The sequence below is a fragment of the Cavia porcellus genome, unplaced genomic scaffold, assembly GCF_034190915.1.
Source record: "Cavia porcellus strain 051 isolate PalLab524CR breed Dunkin Hartley unplaced genomic scaffold, mCavPor4.1 scaffold_10, whole genome shotgun sequence".
NCBI classification, from domain to species: Eukaryota; Metazoa; Chordata; class Mammalia; order Rodentia; family Caviidae; genus Cavia; species Cavia porcellus.
In genome coordinates this window covers 70771625-70793036 of record NW_026947493.1, presented here as the reverse complement: position 1 = coordinate 70793036, position 21412 = coordinate 70771625, and the positions used below count along the sequence as shown (strand labels likewise).

The window sequence follows — 21412 nt, the reverse complement described above, 5'->3', positions numbered from 1 at the left end:
TCTATGGCCCAGGACACAAGTGTCTTCCATGGTGAACACTGTGGCCACTTTTCAGAGATGCTCAGCTCTACCAGACTCTCATGGTACAGCTCTCAATCTATGTTGTTTTGGGAGTAGGGAGGGGAATCAAGAACAAAATGCAGCCACCTTTTTACTAGGTCAGGATTTAACACGGCCAAGTCCCTTCCCACAAGAGAACTGTTAACAAGCAATTTAAACAAAACGAGAATGGCTTGTTTTATTTACAACACTTAATGCATCTTACATAAACACATTTTCATTCCTTAAGCCTTTTGGAAAGTGATTCCAGTTTGTGCAATGTTTACAGGAAAATCTTAAGATATCCATTAGACACCTTAAGTTCTAAACTCTGAAAGGTATTTCACACTGTATTAATAAAGGACTGTCTAATCAAGAAAAACTCAACTCTGTAATTAAATATACTTTGGTACCTTTATCCCCAACACAAACTGGACTAGCTTATGAAATTATACTGTTAGACTAGGATAAATTAGCCTGCCCACCCCTGCCCAATAAGATGCAAAGTAAACCATAAATCACATTAATTTCAGTGCTTTCTTCTTGACTCTCTTTAACTGTTGTTAGGCTCATTCCAGGGCACAGGCAGGCAGGATTCCAGTCTGGAAAATCTGAAGCTACAACTCCCTAGAGCAGCAGGAGGCCTCACAGATAGGTTGAAGCCAGGCGGGGTGGAGTGCCCTGTGATTTTCTGGAGGTGCGCTCGCTGGCAGCAGCCTGAAGGTCAGCCATTCCCTGCTAGCAGCGAAGGAGCCCGAGTCAGGCCCCGCAGGACAGCAGGCTTCTCTTCCTCTCCTCCTTCTGAAATGACTACCTAGAGCTTGGTATCTTTTGATGTGATGTCAAGAAACCAGTCCCTCCATTCAGATACCAGAAAGTGCCTGATGTCACAAAAACACCTTACAGAACAGGCAAAGAGCAATGAACAGTGAGAGAGAATGGGATGACTTTTATTCACTCACACAACCACCACCTCTTCAAACATCAAGTTGGTGTCTTAGCTCCCAGGCCAGAGGCGACAGAGGCTCTCTCCACACTGGATCCATCCAACTTGGCGAAGGTGGCTGGTTGGGGTATGTTGAACTGCAAAGATAAAGTCTGGCACACGACAGTCACCAGAATTTTAAGATAAAGAAATGGCGAGGTAGAGTTGAGAGTTCAATTAAAATTTCTGAGCAGAGACCTTTTGGCACACACTAAAATTACAGGCTCCCTATCAGATTCTCTCTGTGAAACTTTTACAAAGTGCTGACAATGTAGGAATCCTCAGATCTATTTAGCAAACAAATAAAACGAGCAAAATTAAGTCATTTGAAGAAACCTATTCCTGGCACTTCAGCTTAACCTACCCCCAGACTGAAGCAAATGAAAACAATGCTACCCATTTGCTGAATTTATTTTAACAAATCGATTTAGAAATATCATAGAATTAAACAAAACTTCTGACATGTAAACATACTGCCATGTTCCTGAAACAGATGTTAACACCTGATAAAAGTTAGTAACTGCCTGTTAGGAAAGCTGTCCATGAATAAGGCCAGTCTTCATTCAGCAAAACTAAAACCACTGTTTCTTCAGCTTTCCATGTCGGACAATGTAATACTATTAAACCACAATCAAATATAATAAGGACAACATGGGATGGGTAGATCAGTACCATTGGTTACGCTGTTAAACAGTGTCATCCTTGGCGCCACATATAAACAATTAAGCCAGTCACATCAAATAAATCATGGCTTTTTTCTTTATCACGACTCGCTAAGTGATGTTAATTATGGTCCTTGTCAAACACATCCGGTAAAGGCTATTTACAGTGTACATGGCCAAGCATGCACTATTTATAGTTACAAAGGTACCTGCCAGTTTGTTACAATAGAATTACACAGTGCCTGAAAATGGTGAAACATCTCCCACATCATTGAAATCAATACAGTCTCAAGCAGAAAACGTTCCTTGACTACAATTGCAATAATTACATGAAAATTCTTATAAAAACACGAATCCTCTTCAAGAAATTGATGCATATTCTACTCACTACAGGTTAAGGCAGTAACAAAATGTGTTCCTGATAACTGGAGGTCTTGACAATGTCAATTAAAGCTGTCTCACTCTCGTTTCATTCCCCGTCACATACTCAAGGGTTGTGAATGATCTCATTTTTAAAATAAAAAAACTGTTGACAACTGAGTTGACACTGGAAAAAAATAGTTAGTAGGGAAAGGAGAAGCTGGATTTAGCCTGAAAGTTTTCAAATCATAAGAGCATTATTTGTTAGTTTGAACCTTAAATTATAAAACAAGTACACATAGTTTACCCTTAATTTAAAATATACTGTACTTTGAACAATTCAAGTAATGTAAGACTATCAAAAATAACTTCGTAAGCCATACAAGTGTCAATTGCATTTTCACTTAAGAACTTTTTAAAAACCGTAAACTAAACCACGACAGTTTAGTTATATAAATGATAAATGACTTTTTATTTGCACTTGTGATTCCTTTAATATAAACTGCTATCAACCAATATGTAAAGATATGGCAGATTATGCATTTGATCAAAGCACTTTCATTTAAGCATAAAACAGATTTCAATGGTAAAAGTTCGTGCATAAGATCCAAGGAGTCGCCTCTGGCGCACAGGTGGCCCCTCTGGCCAGAATACATCGCCCCTCACTGCAGGTGAGACAGGGCATGAGCTGCTGTAAACAGGGCACTGCTGTAAAACCAGGATCGTGTTCTTAAGTTAACAGCGTTCTCCCTCAGTTGAAGAGTCTCTCCCAAGTTCTTCCAGCACTGTAGTATTTTCTGCTGGCCTCTTAATTTCATAAATTAACTTTCCTTTGATTCCATTTTTATGGTGGTTATGTTCACAGTTTTGCTTTAAAAACTGGTTTAAATTTATGTAAAACTCTGTACATGTTCACAAATTATTGCATAAACAGCATAATCTTCAAGACAGTGTTTGCAAACACATGTCCAATTCAGGGAAAAAAAAATTCACGTTTCCCGTCTGGCTTTTTTCTTCTTTTTTATTTGTTTGGGAGATTCCCAGTTAGTTTCAGACTTGGCTGGAAGAAAAAAATGGGAATGGAGAGAGATGATAGCTGAAAAATATTGTTATGTCTCATTAATACAAAAACAGCAACTATGAAAAAAATGCCTTAAAATTCTTAAATTTTGTTTTTCAAGTCCTACACATGTATTTTTAAGTTAACCTCTATTATATCAATGTATCACTAGATATGCTTCTGCTGGTATGTGATCCATTGTTTTGTTTTTGGAGAGAAGTCTCACGATGCAGAGTTCAGGCTGGCCTTGAACTCAGTGTAGCCTAAGCTGCTCTCAAACTTGACAGCCTTGTGTTTCAGCCTCCCAGATGCTGGGATTACAGGCAGGGATGCCACAGTTGGTGCCAACCAGTTCTGACTAGAGACCATTTCTTTCTGAAATGGCACCCCGTGTTACCTATGTTGGTCTCCAATTGCTAGGTTCTTGCAATCCTCCTCCCAACTTGCTGAGAAGCACAGAGGCCAGCTGGAGAGCACCATTTGATACACCTCAGTGTAAGGGACACAAAAGGATGTGGGTGAAATGGACACTGAAGACGGTCAAAGGCAGAAAGGAAGAGGAAAAAAGGTACAGGACAATTTGTATCTCCCAAGACCATGAACAACAACAACAAAAGAGCGGGATCAGTCAGTCAAGAAGGTAGGTACCAAAGTTCACACTGCGCTACACCCCCACCCTGTTTTATTTCTATCTTAAGACAAAGGCTAAATCACTAAGCTGCCCAGGATAGGCAGGATCAAACTTGTGATCTTCCTGTTCAGTATCCTAGAGTGCTGGGATTACAGGTGTGCACCACTGCATCTAGCCCCAAGTCTTCTTTGTCCTTGACCACTTGTCTCTCCTTAAATTCTTTTAGGAACCTGCCCCCCACAGCTCAAGCCCATAAGCGTCCAAGGCAGCTAGCACTCGCACAGGGAGGAAGGGCTGCTGACTAACTCAGTAGGCTTCTAAGATCACGACCTTCACAAACATGGATGGATGCAAAGGAACAGAAAAGTGGGTTGCTTACTCTGTGAGGGAGGCACACTATTCTGCTTGGTACTGGACTTGGACTTATCTGTCTCCTGGAGCAGCGGTGGCACTTGGGAAGAGCTCTTGTCAGAATCACTTTTTGCTGGGGGAACAGATGGCTCCGTGGGAACAGCAGGTGGAAGAGTCTTCACAGGCTATTTTGGAATAAAATTATTTCAGAATTTTTATAAAAACTTCCAAATACTATCACATTAATATCAAGAGGCCATTTAACAGCAAGTAAACACTAAGATGGTTTCCAAGCAATTTACCAGCAGAGCAATGCAACTCATGCCTGCCCTCTAGCGACCAAATAAACCATGGGTAACGATATTTTTGAATATAGCCAAGAACGAAGGCATAAAATTGTAAAATGGCTTTCAAACAGGGAATAATTTAAGTTTCATTAACTTTTAGATTTTATTTCATTACAAGTTACAGTACTTTTATATTCTTTAGCAATTTAACGATCCCACTTCCCACCTGACCTTATAAAAATTTTTTTGCTGAGGATAAAGGGAAGCAGCAAACTCCTAAGTGACTGGTAGCTGATATACAACAGGAAGAGTTATTTCAATCAGTAGCAGCCCTGGCACCAGGCCTCACTAAATCTAGACTTACCCTGGTAGTAAAATTAGAGCACTACGGCAGGGCCCACAGGCCCACCGTACTGAACCCAAAGCCTTTGCCCTGAGTTTAAAAGGAGGTTGGGGAACACAGCTCTGATGCCAAGGTCCTGGGTTCAGTCCCTAATACCAAAACACAACACCAAAAACCTCACTGGGGTAGAGCCACAGGTGAATGTCAAGATTAGGCAATTTAAAAAATGCTAATAATATTAAAACAAAACAAAACAAAGAAAAACCTAACATCCGGAGTATCTTGAGTGTGTGAGGCAAGGCGGTCGCTGCATTGGTGGCGCTCCCTGAGACTACTTGCTCTTAACTCTGAAGTGAGGCAATCCTGCTTTCGCAGACTCCATGGTTCAAAGCCCAGTGCAAAAATGACAGAGAAGCAGTGTGAGCTCATGTGCTCCTGGTTTGAGCTGTCTGAGCCCAATTTATACTGCTTAGCTCTTGATTTTTCTTAATGTTTCCTGTGTTTATTTTACATTCAAAAGCTCTAGTGGTTTTTCTTTCTTTTTTTTTTTTTTTTTTTGTGCTGGGGATTGAACTCACGACCTCGAATTTGCCAAGCAGGCACTTATGCCACTGAGCTAACCCCCACCCCCCCACCCCTCTACTGGGTATTTTAAAATCTTTTTCCTATTTTCTCACTGACATTTAGTCACAGAGAAGTCTCCAACATTCTTCTCAAGATGATGTCTGAAAATGACTTATACACATCTTGCTATTTATCATGAAACCTGTAAATGCACGAAGACTGCATTCTTTTACTTCCGAGCTTATTTTGGCGATTTTAAACATCAAATTCAAACAGGATGTATGATGGGAATTGTTTTAGTACAAGCCTTACAAATCACCTAGCAATAACTCAGTTTGCCAAAAACTGTATTCCTAAATATGAAAGCCTCAAAGGCTGGTGGTGGTTTTACCCATGTTGTTCTCTGCTGTATCCCAGCACCTCCGATAGCTTGTGACAGACATATAGTAGATTCTTGATACATTTTTTAAAAAATGAATGAATAAATGATCCTGGCAACTTTAGTAGAATTCAACCGTCACTGGCCTAAACTTTTCATCCAATGGTTTTGCCTTCTCTCTTTTTCTATGAGCCAGGGTCTTACTACGTGGTTCAGGGTAATCTTCCTTTCTCAGCCTCCTGAGTGCTAGAGTGCATCACAACACCCAGCTTAATGGTCTTTTCTGCTACACTGCTATTTTCTATAGAAAGGTGCATCACTCAAAAACTTGTTACCAAATGTTACATTTTGTGAGAAAAAAATATATACATATACATATTTTTGTCTTTTTGAGACAGGGTGTTTCTATGAACTTCAGGCTGGCCTTGAGCGTACTTGGTAGCCCAGGCTGGTCTCAAACTCGCAACGATCCTCTTGCCTCAGCCTCCGAGTGCTGGGATTACAAGCGTGAGCCACCATGCCTGGCTATAATCAGTTATATTAAGGGCTGCTTAAAGGAGGTAGACTGGCCCTGGGTTCTTTTCCTACATATGTTTTCCTCATTTGCTGTTTCTGTAGGTCTCAGCAGCCTCAGGACAGACTGTGGAAAAGGGAGCTCTCTGTGTTGTGGCTCTGGGCAAGTTATTCAGCTTCTCTGGCTTCATTTAGATAGTGAATCTTACCTTCTTCTTGGGGTTGTTTTGTGGTCTACTCAGCACATTTAAAATTCTTATTAGCATCGTGCTGCAATAAAACATTAAGGTTCAATTCTTGAGTCAACAGAAGTATTGTTCCTTAAAAATTACCTGGCTATTTTTGACCAGTACTTCAGCTGGGTCACTAGTGCTCATTGTCTTCGAGGAAAAAGTTTTTTCTTGTTTTGGACGGGTTTTAGAGGTATTCACTGAAAGCTCTTCTCTAATCTCTTTCTCTAATTCTTCTGTGTCCTACAAAGGAAAGTAGTCTATTAGATGATAAAAACTATTTGTTCTTTACTAACAAAAACCCATTTTATTTGCTGTCCTGAAGATGTCTCCCCAAAATAACTTCATTTCAGAAGCTGTTCAAATAATGTTTGGAACATTTATCACTGCCCTTGTCTCTAAGGTTAACTCCTTAGGGCTGTGAACAAGAAAACATCACTCCCCTCTCCCCCACTGCACGGAAACCATTCTAACTGATTAAACCTATTCAAACAGAAAAAAAGAAAACATATTTATTTTATTAAAAAGTACACAATGAACTAGTTGATACTTGAACTAAGATGTTTTACTTAAATTCTCCAGGGAATAGAATGCTGATACAGAGAGTAGAAAGGATGCTTGTTGACAGAGAATTCCAAGTTTGGCTGTACCATAGTATAGCTAAGGATAAATCACTTGGTTTTTTGAGCCAAGTTGAGTTTTCCTCAACTTCATTGTTTTTTTTTTTTTTTGGTACTGGGGATCGAGCTAATGACCTCACACTTACCAGGCAAGCACTTGAACTGCTGAGCTAAATCCCCAGCCAAGTTTCCCCCCCAAAATTTGAATGTTGTATCTTAGTAAGCTTTAATGTTTCCATTCTTTTTTTGATACTTTTACAAAGTTTCAACAAAATAATTGTTATGGCTTATATCAAATATTCTCCAAAGCCCTATATGCTCACAGACAGGACTGTGGGGCAGTGGCTGCATGGCTGCTCAGAGCTTGTGAAAGGTCCATCCCTCTCCCTTCTCCCCTGCTGTCCTGCCACAAACTCTTTCTCCTCTGCCGAACCGCTCTGCTTGGGGTCAGCAGACCATGGACTGAAAGCTCTACAACGAATAAGCCAAGTACACCTATCTTCTTTTCAGTTGTGTGTGATGAGAAAGACAGACAGTAATTCTAAATCACACTATAAGGCTTAGGTATGTATATGCAATAAATATGACAGGAACATTACTGTGAACTGTACTATTCTTTAGCAAACGTATAAACTGTATTTGTTTTGTTGTAAACAAGAAAAAGAACATACAAAATTACTGCATAAAATTATTATATGTGTAAGGCACAGGAACAATTAAAACTCCAACAGTTATCTTTTTAACTGGCCATGATAATCACACAAGCTTTCATCAAACACTGCTACTGTATCAAACTTGTACAGGATAGTTGTGGGCTGGTAAACGGTAATTGAAAATCTGATGTGAGGGCCCAGGGATTTAACTCAGTGGCACAAGCACTTGCCTGGCAAGTACAAGGTAGTGAGTTCGATCCCCAGTACCAAAAAAAAAAAAACAAAAAAACAAAAAAAAACTGATGTGAATATAAGCTCACTAGGTAGGCAGCTGTGAATACATATTAAGGCTTGCAATCTTTTTTTTTGGTACCAGAAATGAAACTCAGGATCTCATGCTTGCCAGGCAGGTGCTATGCCACTGAGCTATATCCCCAGGAAGGCTTGCAATCTTATAAAATTATCAGAAGACATCATAGTTAAATACATTTTTTTTTTTGGTACTGGGATCAAACTCACGATTGCACCTTTTGCAAGGCAGGCACTTAGGCTGCTGAGCTAAATTCCCACCCCAGAAGACATCATTTTATAACCATCCTAAATGGAACTTGGAAGAACCTCACTAACCACATACCAACAACTAACACTAACTTATTCCAAATTCCAACCTTTATGAATAGGATACTATTTGGTATACTGTGTTGAATTTTTAATTCTTTTTTTGTTTTATTTTGTGTTTTGAGACAGGGTCTTGTTAGGCACAAAGTTCAGGCTGCCTTGAACTCACTATGGAGTTCAGGCTGGCCTTGAGCTTGCGGCAATCACCACCATGCCTGCCTCTAGTATAATTCTTAAAATAACCTAGGCAGTTAAGCAATTCGTGCAAAATAAAAAAACGAACAATAAAAAAGTTAAGTGGTAGCATGAGTCTGGTTCAGATCAGATTCCAAGCTTAGAATACTTTATGCACTGTGTAAGGAATCATTTTAGAAAGGGTTATCAACATAAACAGTGAGTATTCCTCACCTGATGTGAAACCCTCTCCCATCCTGCTTCTTGAGGGTTCAACCCAGGCCTTGAGCACCCTAGGAAAGCACACGACCACTGGGCTACATCCCAAGTCCTGAGTATTCACTGTCTCAATTGCTGGGGACTAGAAATTATTCAGATTTTGAAGTTTTGGATTTTGGAATATCTGAGTAGACGGCAGTGTTCAAAAAACTTTGGATTTTTGGATTAGGTACACCTAATATGTACCAAAGAAGCTTCAACATGTTAATGACCTCTATCAATCAAAATACATCTATATAACTTTTTAAAAAAACTCTAATTAAAAATCCAAACATAGCATTAATAACAAGTATGAATAACAGTCACTAGTTTAACTCACAGAAATTTAAGAAAAACTTGGACAAATGGGTTTCTTTTTTTGTCTTTTTAAGACAGGGTGTCACTATGCAGTTCAGGCTGGTCTTGAGCTCATTAACGATCCTCCTGAGTGCTGGGATTATAGGTGTGTGCTACCACCCAGTCTTAAAATAGATTTCTGATAGTGTTACTCTTTATTTATTGGCCAGTTCCAACTGATAAGACAAACTGTCTATTATAGTAGTTTCAGTTTTTTGTATATACTAGCCTTAGCCCTGTTAATCATAATGCCTACCCATTTAAAAAAAACTTTTTATTTATGTATTTTTTTGTCTTTTTTCCCCTTCATTTTTAATATGGGGGGAAAAAAACCAAGCAAACAAAAAGAGAACCCCCACAACAAAGTGGACACAGGGCACCTGCCTATAATTACAGAACTTGGAAGCTGAGGCGAGATCAGAAATTTGAGTCTGGGCAACACAGTGAGACTTTATCACACCCATACACCATGAACATGGGGATGTATGTGCACATGTGTACGCCCACTGGGGATGCAGCTGAGCATGAAGGCTATGAATTCAATCCCCAATATTGCTAAAAAAATTCATTAGTTATAATAAAATATCTTTGATTTCATTTATATTGAAAATTTAAAAATTTGTCATCTTCAGAGATCAAAGCAAACAGGGCTGGCGATATAGCTCAGCAGCATATGCACCTGCCTCGCAAGCGCAATCCATGTCCTAAGTTCAGATTTTTAGTATGGGGCCAGGGGAGGTAGGAGTTATATAAAGATATTTTGAGATGGTTAAGAGCCAAAAATGTAGGGAAAAATATTAAATAACCACTAAACTCAAGGGTCAAGTAGACTCTTCGACCTCTTATCACACAGTTTTCTTGTTTTTTGAGATAGGGTCCTGCTATGTAGCTCAGGGTGGCCTTGAACTTAAAGCGCTTCTGCTGCCTCAGTCTTCTGGGTGCCAGGACTACAGCATGCACCACCACTTGGCCACATGATTTTTCTACTGTGTCAAATGTTACCTTCCAGTTTCCATTTCATATGTACACAATGTAACTTTTCCATTTCACCATTCTATAATAAAAATGTATCAAAGTACTTCTGATTTTTGAATAGCTACATCTCTGATGCAGTTTAAAAATCAATGAATTTTATTATACTATCATGTATTAATTTTTTTCTTCTTCGTCTTTTTGAGACAGGGTCTTGCTATGTGGTTCAGGCTGGCTTTGGGCTCACTTTGTAGCCCAGGCTGGTCTCAAATTTGCAAATATCCTCCTTTCCCCAGCCTCTTGAGTGCTGGGATTATAAGAGTGTGCCACCATGCATTTTTAAATGTAATTTTTCAAATGCTTTTCAGCTAAGTGTGGTGGTGCATGCCTGTAATCCTAGCACTGGGGAGGCTGAGGCAGCAAACTCACTGTGAGTTTGAGGCCAGCCTGGGCCACATGTGCATTCTAGGCCAGCCTGAACTATACAGTGGGACCCTGTCTCAAAACGAGACACAACGCCACAAAGCAACACAACCAAAAGTCCAAGGTTGTGAATTCGATCCCCACTACCAAATGGGCAAAACAAAACAACCAAATGCTTTTCAATTAAATCTGATGTCGTAATCTCTCATTTATTGCCACACATTCTTAGTATCTATTATCATCTTTCATATTTTCAGCAGGTGTGTAATGAACACTACCTTGGTATTTTACCTGTGCAACAGAGGTATCTTCACCTTGCTTCTTCTTTTTCTTCTTTTTCTTTTTAGATTTCCCAGTTGTATTAGCTCCTTCTCCCTTTTCTTTATCATCATCTGAAACCTGACAATAAAAGCAAACATACTAAGTGAATTAACTGGCTAAATTTCTATTATTCAGAAATTATGAAATAATTTCACTATGTTCAGTCTTTATCTTCTCAAGTCTAAGAATTAGTAATGAGGAATAAAGCCAATAAAAAATGAAAATGTAATAAAGCAATGAATAATATGAGTGATGAAGCCAATAAAAAATGAAAATTAAAAATGTAACGAAGGCCAGGCATGGTAGCACATTCCTGTAATCCCAGTATTTAAGAAGCTAAGGTAGGAGGATCGCTGTGAGTCTGAGGCCAGCCTGAACTGCATGGTGAAACCCTGTCTCAAAAAGTAATGAAGCATATAGACCTTTATTCTACTGTCTACAACAGACTCCTTTTAGCATTTTTTTATTACTCACTACAATTAGAGAGCTGTGTAAACTTTTGTGTTTTAAATACTCACAAAACAGATAATTTTGTTTTAATATGGAGCAGAAAATGCAAAGCTACCTGGACTAAAATTTAATTTGACCGTGCTAAGAGAATGAACTGACAAGTTGTATAGTGGAAGAAAATATTTGCAATATGGCAGTTCCAACAATTACAGGCAGGTAGAGTATGTAAAGCACACTGAAAATAAACAGTACAAAACCTCCAAAACTCAATTAGAAAATATACAAAAACATGAACAGACATTGCATCAAAGAAGATAAACACATGCCAAACAGCACATGGAAAAATGTTAGACACTATACAGCTTTTAAGAAAATTCAAATCAAAACTTCAATGAGGGATTACTTATCAGAATAATTAACAGAAAAAGGAAGCAGTGACAGCTGTAAGCGCTTACAAGGTCACCCACACACAGTCCAAGGGCACGTAAAGAGATATGGATATTTCAGAAAATATTTTGAAAGTTTCTTAAAATACTGAACATGCAACTGCCATGCCACCTAGAGGTAACATTCCTGCATATCCAGCCCAGGAAGGACAACATGCCCCTGTGGTGGAAATGTTCTGTGTCTTGAACTGAATCAGTGTCATTATCTTTGTTGTGATAAGTGTACTTCTTTTCAAGATGTTATTATTGTGAGAAATTGTGTAAAAGGAACAGTCTTTTTATCTTTGTATTTTTGTTTACTGTCTTTTGTGTGCTATTCTCTGTATTATTTCTTAGATATAAATCTGTGTCTGAAAATAAAGGGCTTAATTTAAAAAACTAAATTTGAAAAGGAATGTCAATGAAAAGAACATTCTGCAGGCCAAAGAAATGCCTAGCAAACTGAAGTTGTAGGTTAAACATTTATGATACTTCACGCACACTATGTAGTTCAACTCTGGAAAAACGTTCCGCTTGCTCTGTCTAAAGAGAGACAATCTAGACGCTAGACAATCCCATCCTATTCCGACAGCAAGAGCTGAACTGGGTAACTGCTCTCTCTCTCTCTCTGCTCGGGATGGCAGTGGTAGAATGGTTTTGGTGATGTCATGAACAACTGAAGAGCTTATAGGAATTACTAACAGAGAGAAAACCCAAAATCTGGCATTGACTAAGCAATTTGCAGTCCAAGCTGATTGCCAACTGTGAAGGCAATTTTTACAGCAGTTTTTGCCACGAAGTGTTCTGTAGGCTCACGAAAATTAAAATATACTACAAACTGGTGCATTCAATGGAGAATACATCAGTCTGGTTTTCAGCCCATTAGAACATAATCACGCCCCCAAAATGTAGCTCCCAATGGTAAAATACTATTTTTGTTAATGATAAGATTGAAATTTGAAATCAATACCGTATCATTTTTTTTTGTCTTTTTGAGACAAGGTCTTGCTATGCAGTTCAGCCTAGTCTTGAGCTCACTTTGGAGCCCTGGCTGGTCTTGAATTTGCAATGATCCTCCTGCCTCAGCCTCCTGAGTGCTGGGATTACAGGAGTGCACCACCACCCTGACGATGCCATATCATCTTTTTACTCATATAACAGAGTTAATATTTTGACAAATTTACTTTGGATTTTTATTTAATTTTTTTTGGTACCAGGGACCCATCTCATGACCTTACACTTGCCAGTCAGGTGCTTATGCTGCTGAGCTAAATTCCTGGCCCTGCATTTTTAATTTTAAAAATCTTTTTTGTTTGAGACAAGGTCTCACTATGCAGTGCACCCTGACCTTTAACTTCAAACTCACTATGGTGCCCAGATTGGCCTCGAACTCATGGCAATCCTCTTGCCTCAGCCTCCTGCATGTTGGCATTACAAGTACAACCATATCATCAAGTTTTCTAAAGAAAAACTTGGATAAATATTCTAATATTAGCTGGTTATGGTAGTGCACACCTGTAATCCCTACTGAGGCAGGAGGATATGAACAGAATCTCAAAAGTATGCTTAATGACAAACAAGTTACTAAAAGATACAGTGTGATACATATACATTTATAGAAAAATTGATTGGATGGACACAAAAGAAGTTCTAACTAGTGTATTAAAGGCCAACCCAATCACTTGTACCTATGTATTCTCCATCCTCTGCTGCCTCCCTCAGGACATTCTTCTGTTAGTCAAGTGTGCTCTATCATGCATTTTAGGATTTTACTTTATTCTAGGTCCTTTACTTTTCTGTCTATGGATATGCTATTCCATTTAGCACCACTTTCTATAAAGCTCATTTCCACAGTACCTATGGCTGCATCATACTATATGGCTCCTTTCAACAAGTCTGCGAACCTTGCACTAAAATCTCTCCTACTGTTAATCACAAAACTCCCTCCACATAATCCTTCCTGGTACGTGTTGCTATCATCTACTATCTCTTTCCTAACCTATGCAAACTTATTTTTTAAAAGTCTTATTTGTTATTACTACTTCTGTCCCTTCCTAATTCAAATTCCTGAAATACAGCTTCAATTTCTTTTCCCTCTCTTTTGTTGAGACTGAACTGAGGGTTTCCTACATGCTTAGCACATGCTGTGTATAGAGCCATACCCCCAGCCCTAACCTTTAGAGATGCTTTTCACTCCTACTAACCACACTGTGTTTCTGACACTGCCATTTGCTGTCTTGATACTTTTAAGGTCTCAGCCTTTCACAGCGAACATCCACTAATCCCTTACCTTCTCATCATCAGGAGCTGGTTCCTGGGATTTCAGAAGTGAAGCTCTTTCTTCATCTACCCAATTCCCCCACTCTTCTGCAGGTGCATTCCAATCAGAGCTGGGATCAGCAGAAGATAGACCATCTAAAATTTAAGTGTAAATCAATCAGTTACATAACATTTCTACCATACATGAAAACTAACCATTCCTTATGGTGAATTAAGCTGTAATTTTAAATTACTGTTCTTCTTTCTCCTAAGCTTATCTAAATTCTGCTAGGTTTATGATTAGAGTTTTTAAGATATTCCGGAAAACTACTAACCATTTAATTGCATTTTCTTTCTTTCTCTTGAATCTGTACTCTTTACACTATTGTATGTATGTTTATGGGTATGTTTGAGGCAGAATCTTGAGACAGGTCTTACTACATACACACTTCAGACTGGCTTTGAACTCACTTTTTAGCCCAGGATGGCCTCATACTTGCAGTGATAATCCTCTTGCCTCAGCCTCCCCAATGCTGGGATAAGTGTGTATCATAACATCTGGCCTACTGCACATTTTTAATATTATTCTGATTTCACTCCTCACATTTTAAAAATTCATCTTTTCTCTGGTAAATAATTAATCTTTAGCAGCTGTACTGAAATTATACTCCTAAATCTGATATTTTACGTTACCCTTCCTCATCCTTATAGTTTTTCAAGACTGGGTTCTTCAAATTTACCAGGCCATAAGATAATGTATGACTTCCTTAAATGCTTCATCTATACATTCTTGCATTTCCCAGATTACTCAGAGCTCCTATTATCTGATTATTCAAAAGTATTTAAGTCACTTTTAGGGCTTTATGTATCTTTGTCTCAAAAATAAATTCAATTCCAGATATTCAAATCCCTTTCATCCAGGAGGCACTAAAATTTTACTTTCTTGTAGGAAGCTATCACTGACTTATCCTAAAAATGTGTTCTTTACCCTGGAAACAAGGAGCTGTCAAAGTTAATTCCTTTCTCTGTTCTCTACACATCATGCACTCTCATATATGCTCTTCCAAGATTGGATTTTACTGATAATGGTATAAGATGATCATGGACAGGCTTCATTTCCAAGTGGCTTTAACATTATTTTTCCTTTTTTAGGGGAGACAAGGTCTCACTATGTAGAGCAGGCTGGCCACAAACTCACAGTGAACCTATTTCAGACTCCTGAGTGCTAGGTTACAGACGTGTACCATGCCTGGCTCTGTCCTGGCATCATTTAACTGCAAAAACTCAACCATTTCCCACTACTAGCTATTAACTCTCCTCTATTCTACTGATTTATTCTTAGGATAATACCATATATAATTAACATTATAGTCTTTAAAAGGATTTATCTTGTATGAATCTTATCGTTATGGTTATCTTTTTTATTTATTTACTTGAGTTTTTGGAGACAGGATCTCTTCATGTAGTTCAAGCGGGCCTTGAACTCACTATATAGCCCAGTCTGGCTTCAACCTCATGGCAATCCTCCTGCCTCAGCCTCCCAAGTGTGGGATTACAGGCCTGCACCACCATATCCTGCCTAAAAGCCCAATCAGGCAAAGACTGTTTATTGGAGCTAGTTAGGTTCTAGAAATATCAAAGTCAGTAAGATAGTATCCCTACAGACAGTTCAGGGCTGGAAATAGAGCAGCCTATCAGACAATTAAGAAGAGCGATAGGCTGCATCACAGAGGGAAGAAGTAAGGCGAAGCTAAACCAGCAGAGGACAGGGAAAGACCTAATATAAACAAATTGACAGTCTAGTGGAGGACAAACAGGGCAAATGATTACGATGTGAAATAAGTTACAAAAAAGGTCACTCTGTGTATTTCTAAATCACTACCATGAGCAGGTATTTGGAGTTAGTATTACATAGTATTAATATAGAGGTCAAGAGCATGGGTCTTACAGTTCACAAGATGTATACCTGAATATTCCCCCCACAGTTAGTAACAATGTGATTTTTGATCAAAAGTCTTAACTTTTTTTTGGTGGTGGTAGTGGGGAAGTTTATCGGCAATGAACTTGGGGACATTGCACTGAGCTACATCACTAACATTTTTGAGACAGGGTCTTGCTAAGTAAGTAAATTGCCCAGGTTGAGCTTGAAGTTGCAATCCTCCTGCTTCAATCTCCCAGACTCTGGGATTACAAGCATATATTACCATGCCCAAGTAAATTTCTTAACCTTAATAGGTTATATCCCAACCTCATGGATGCTGGGAAGATTTTATGGATATGTAAATATAAAACAGTTCACAGCAATGCAGTAGGTGCACAACAAATATTAACTACTATATGACATTAAGGCCATTTCCAAGCTATTAGGAATATGTAATTAGAACTTTATTTCTCACAATTCTGACATATCTCTCAGTAAGACACACGTAATATATATTGAATGTACAATAATGTTTACAAGGACAAAGAAGATTTAGTAGGTCAGGAACCATTGTTGTACTCTATTTAGTACTCACTACTGTACTCATACTGTTAAAGATTCAAGGGTCAGGGATTTAGCTCAGTGGCACAAATGCCTGCCTGGGAAACATGAGATTGTAAGTTCGATCCTTGGTACAAAAAAAAAAAAAAAAAAAAAAACAACAACAACAAACAACAACAAAAACAGCAGATTCAAAAGTCATGTGCTCTGCTTAAACCTCACAGGTAAGAAACCCAGACTTATGAAATTGCTGCCCACTAGCCATGTCTTTAAGACTGTCAGAAAAGAAACCATCAAGTAAAAGAAAGTCCAGGCAATTGAGTAGACAATACACTATATATGACCCATTTTCTGAATAAAATAAAATGGTGTGGTGAGGTATAAAAATCTAGTTAAGTACCTAGTTAAAATATATTTCAAAAGGTGTAGATTGACTTAAATTTTGGGAAACAGTGTCGTAAGGTTTAACTTCTATAAGAATATTATCAGAAGCATAACTATATACTGATTTGACAAAGCCTTAAGAGTGATTTTTCTGTTTACTGATTTCAGATTCTTTTTAAAAAACGAATTAAATAAAATCACTTTAAAATAACAAATCAATTATTCAAACCAAAAATCATCAACAGAAAACTTTTCAATGAATAATTTTTAAGACTAGTGGCCTAATATGTTAATAAGCTTTTTAGCCATATTTCTCTTGGAAATGAATAACATGAGCAGTCCTCTCTGTTTATAATTCTCATCTCAAAATTCTTCCATAAGGCTGCCAGTGTCTTATGAAAGAGTCATTAGGCTTTCTTTTCAAAATGGTAGGATGTGTCTTTCCATTTAATTTGCATGTAGATTAATGTGTTAGGTATAAACACCTCATTGCTAGTTTTCATTTGGTTGCCAGCTATTTCTGTCAGAACTTATTTCAATACTAACCACGCTAAAGTAAAACAAATCACTTATATACTGGTAAACACTCTTCAGTGTTTACAAGACGATGCTGACCAACCCACTGAGTAGGTTACTAATTCTGCTAGAATTCACTAGAAAGATGGCAGCATGCACCTGACTACACTCGAGGCTGTGTTCTCATGGCTTATGTGTAGAGCTCATTTCACTTTTGCAATTCAGTGGAGGAGGAGCTAGGAACTCAACATATGAGGAAACTGAGGCAAAGAATGATCATGCAACTTGCATAAGGCCAAAGGTTAAGAAGTCTAAGATAACATTCAAACCCAGGTAACCTGTATTAATACTTCATGTTCTTGGCCTCACTGCTGCAACAAATTCATTCCTATGGGCCAACAAAAATAAAGCCCTACAACACCTACTTTTTACAAGGGTTATTATAATGTTAATTTTTTTATGGTCAAGATAATGACAGATTAACATTCATTTTTAAAAATGCTATCTTCTGGGCCGGGCGTGGTGGCTCACACCTGTAATCCCAGCACTCAGGAAGCTGAGGCAGGAGTTTGAGAGACCAGGTTGGGCTACAAAGTGAGCTCAAGGCCAGCCTGAATTGCACAGCGAGACCCCGTCTCAAAAAAGACAAAAAAAAAAAAAAGTTATCTTCTGCACTATAGCATCTTAACCTTATATTCAGGTGGGCAAATTCAATGCCTTTTTCTCAAATAATGGCACTAGTTCTCAAACCACAGAGAATACACAAGCCATATTGCATTATACTGTAAATCTAAAGCTAACTTAATATATTTGTAGATTAACCTCAAAAGTGAAATCACCCATCCTATAAATCAGTAATAACTAAAATCCACTCAGTATCAAAATACCACCACAGGGGCTGCGGATTTAGCTCAGCGGCATAAGCACCTGCCTGGCAAGTGCAAGGTCATGAGTTCAATCCCTGGTACCACAAAAAAGACCCCAAAAAACAAAACGAAAGCCCCCACCACACTAAAATGCAAGACAAGACACAAAATTAAGAGAAAATGAATTTAGAATATAAAACTGCCAACAGAGACAAACTTGAGGAAGACGGTGTTCCTGATATATATTAATTAAGTACAGAATTCTGCACTCCATGTTTTTAAAAATCTTCAGCAGTTGAGCACATTGTTTGATATTTAAAGAATCTAGTACAATAAGGTAAAAGTGAGCTACTCTGTCCAGCAGTAAAGCTTGGAGCCCTATTTGCTCGGTTTTCCTTAACCTCAACCACAGCAGCGCAAGATACTTGACTGCTGCTTCCCAAATCACTCCAATGATTCCTATAATCACTCCTTAACTCTGGTCTGCATACAGCAGACCATTCTTCCTTAAGCTTGGATTTAGATGATACTCTGTAATTTACTGAGAGTTTTATGTTTATCTAATATCTCACTAGAAATCTTCAGTTTGTGGAAGGAGATACAACAGACTATTTGTTCCAATATATACAGCTCAATTAATTTAGATTTTAAGGTAAGTGACAAAGCCCAAGCAATCCTGGATGCTAGATTCAGGATTTTCTTTCCTTTTTCTTTCTGGTATCAGGTATCAAACTGAGGACCCTGTGCTTGCCATGCAGGCACTGTGCCTCTGAGCTATATTACTGGCCCTAGACTCAGGATTTTAAGGTCAGGATCAAAACTCAGGTCTACCTTCTAAACTAAGCCTCTAATTCCCAATCTGCTAATTTTCAGACTGCAAATGAGGGCAATTTACAATACAGCCTTCCATAATCACCCTTTACATTATTCCTAACCTTAACCTATAATTACTGTTCTTTAACCACTATGGCGCAAGCTTACCTTCTGATCAGCAGCATTGTCAAGCCCATACCATGCAGTGGTTACAGAGCATGAACCCTGGAGCCAGGCTAGCAAGGCCTGAATAGCACCCTCGACTATTTAAGTAGTTGTACTGGCTTGGGCAAACTGAGGTAAGTGTACTATTTATTTATTTATTTAAAAGAAAGACCAAAACAGTGGAAAACACCACAGGGTAGTACAAAAATGCTACAGAGAGAGAAGGAGAGGGGGAGGGTAAGAAAAGGGAGAGGGAGAAGGAGGGAGATGGGGAGAGGGAGGCGGGGAGAACAAAAAACAAAACAAGATAAACTCAAAGAACTAAATTCTTAAATGTGGAGTTATGAGGGTTTAAACAGTGTCAAGACTTTGTTTTGGTTTTGTCTTTTGAGACAGGGTCTTACTGCATAGTTCGGGCTGACCCTGAACTCACTATGTAGCCCAAACTGGCCTCAAACTTGTGGCAATCCTCCTGCTTCAGTCTCCCTTGGGCTGGGATTAAAGGCGTGTACCACCACACCCAGCTCAAAATATTTTATTTTTATATGAAATACTTTCTGAACAGGAAAGTCGTTTCTTTTTTCCCTTTTTCTTTAATGACTCTTGCCTTTACCTTTTCCTGTACTCTGTTACCACAAAAACACGTGCACTTCATAAATCCAAAGCCATTCTCTTTGTATTCTAGTCTCTTTTTTTGTACCAGAATCACAACATACCACTTGTTAAGGAAAAAAAAAAAAAAGAAATACTACAGAACAACTAAAGAAAACATCATGTTTAAACACCGTTTCAATCATTATGAAAATTTAATTTTAATTCTACAGGTATTCAATAATCAGATTTCAAGTAGTACATTTGATATTAAATTATATTAGTATGATCTTTATAAAAGTGAAAAATTAGGATTAAAACATAAAGCATGAATTTAGGGCACTAGAAGAAAATTCTGGAAAAAAAAAACTGATAATTTTTAAAAGCACATACTTAACCCAGACCATTCATCATCGATATAGGGCTGATTACGGCTAACATCCCACTGACAATCTGAGGTGGAAGACTGAGAAACTGGCTCAGCGGTAGACCCTTAAATGAAAAACGAATGCAATAAAATTAACAATGGAATTTCCTGATGTTTCATAACAACACGTCTATACTTTGCACATGGAGACTTAATTTTTAAATTTCTCCTAAGAAAAAACTTAGACATAAAGAGTTAAGTTAAAGGAAAAGTAGAATTGAGGGCAATTTAGATTAAATCCAATAATCAGGTCTGCTTCAGATCAGAAGAGGCTTGTTCCTAGTAGCAGTCCAGTAGATCCTGTCTGTTTGTAATATACATGTCAAACAATTATCTAACCAATTTCAAGAAGTCAAAATGAAATTACTTTCCTTCTTAATAGCAAGCAGTAAAGCACAAACGAAATGCGGCTACTGGCATTAACTCTAAATGTTTTGGGCTATGCCTCTATCCATAAGGCCCTCAGACAGAACTAGACAATGTCTGAGTTAGTGAGAGCTTTCCTGGACAAGGGAAGTTAAAGAAACAGACTGATGATCGTCTAGATGGGTGAGCCAGAGAACAGAGACAAGAAAAGTCCAGAAAATTCTGGAATACTGAAGGGAACATAATCTTTCAAGTTTCGTCTTTTTGGGGGGTGTGGGAGACGAGTAGGCTTTTTAGAAATGCAACAAACACTATGGTAGTCAAATAGCCAGGCATCACACAGAAGCTTGCACATAGTTTTGGGGGGTGCTGTATAATGAAGGCTAGGCCTGAAACTCCTTTCTCTACAGCAGTATCATCTTCATTTCAGAGTACAAATGACAGCAGTGATTGTCTATCAGGCACAAGGACACCCTAAACTTTCAGAATCAGAATTTCCATGTGAGAGTAGGCAGACAACTTTAATACTCATTTTGGCTTCCAAGCCACTGAAATGGTTAAGAAGGGAAGACTCCCGGTTAGTATAACAGACTAACATCCCATTGTTTCTTCCCCTCAGAGTACTCACTCATGTAAGAATTTCCATTTGGTTATAGATGGTCTTACTAGCATTACACTAATATGGTAACTGCCTGGCACATATTCAAAACAGTTACATACATTCATATAAAATGTAACCATCAACCTATGAAAGTAGTGCATATTTAGTATAACACCTGTTTATAAGCACTTTGTCACCTTGCTGCTACTTTAGCCATGTTGCTGTGTTTCAGTGTACAAAGAGAACAGCATCTATGTTGCACAAAGT

At 38.3% G+C, this 21412-nt stretch overlaps 1 protein-coding gene across 4 annotated transcripts in view; it reads right to left on the bottom strand.

Moving 5' to 3' along the window:
• Positions 1 to 212: 212 nt before the first annotated feature.
• The window catches only part of Mtdh (metadherin), a 55110-nt gene continuing 33910 nt past the window's right edge, over positions 213 to 21412 (bottom strand). For 3 of the 4 annotated variants that reach the window (XM_013143986.3, XM_003479895.5, XM_013143988.3), the window contains 6 exons: positions 20145 to 20243; positions 13966 to 14090; positions 10771 to 10878; positions 6507 to 6647; positions 4117 to 4273; positions 213 to 3106 (listed from right to left, as the gene is read on the bottom strand). In XM_013143986.3, coding sequence (XP_012999440.1) covers positions 3036 to 3106; positions 4117 to 4273; positions 6507 to 6647; positions 10771 to 10878; positions 13966 to 14090; positions 20145 to 20243 — 701 coding nt within the window. In that variant the 3' untranslated portion in view covers positions 213 to 3035. The remainder of the gene's footprint in view (positions 3107 to 4116; positions 4274 to 6506; positions 6648 to 10770; positions 10879 to 13965; positions 14091 to 20144; positions 20244 to 21412) is intronic. The other variant, XM_013143987.3, reaches the window with a different exon arrangement.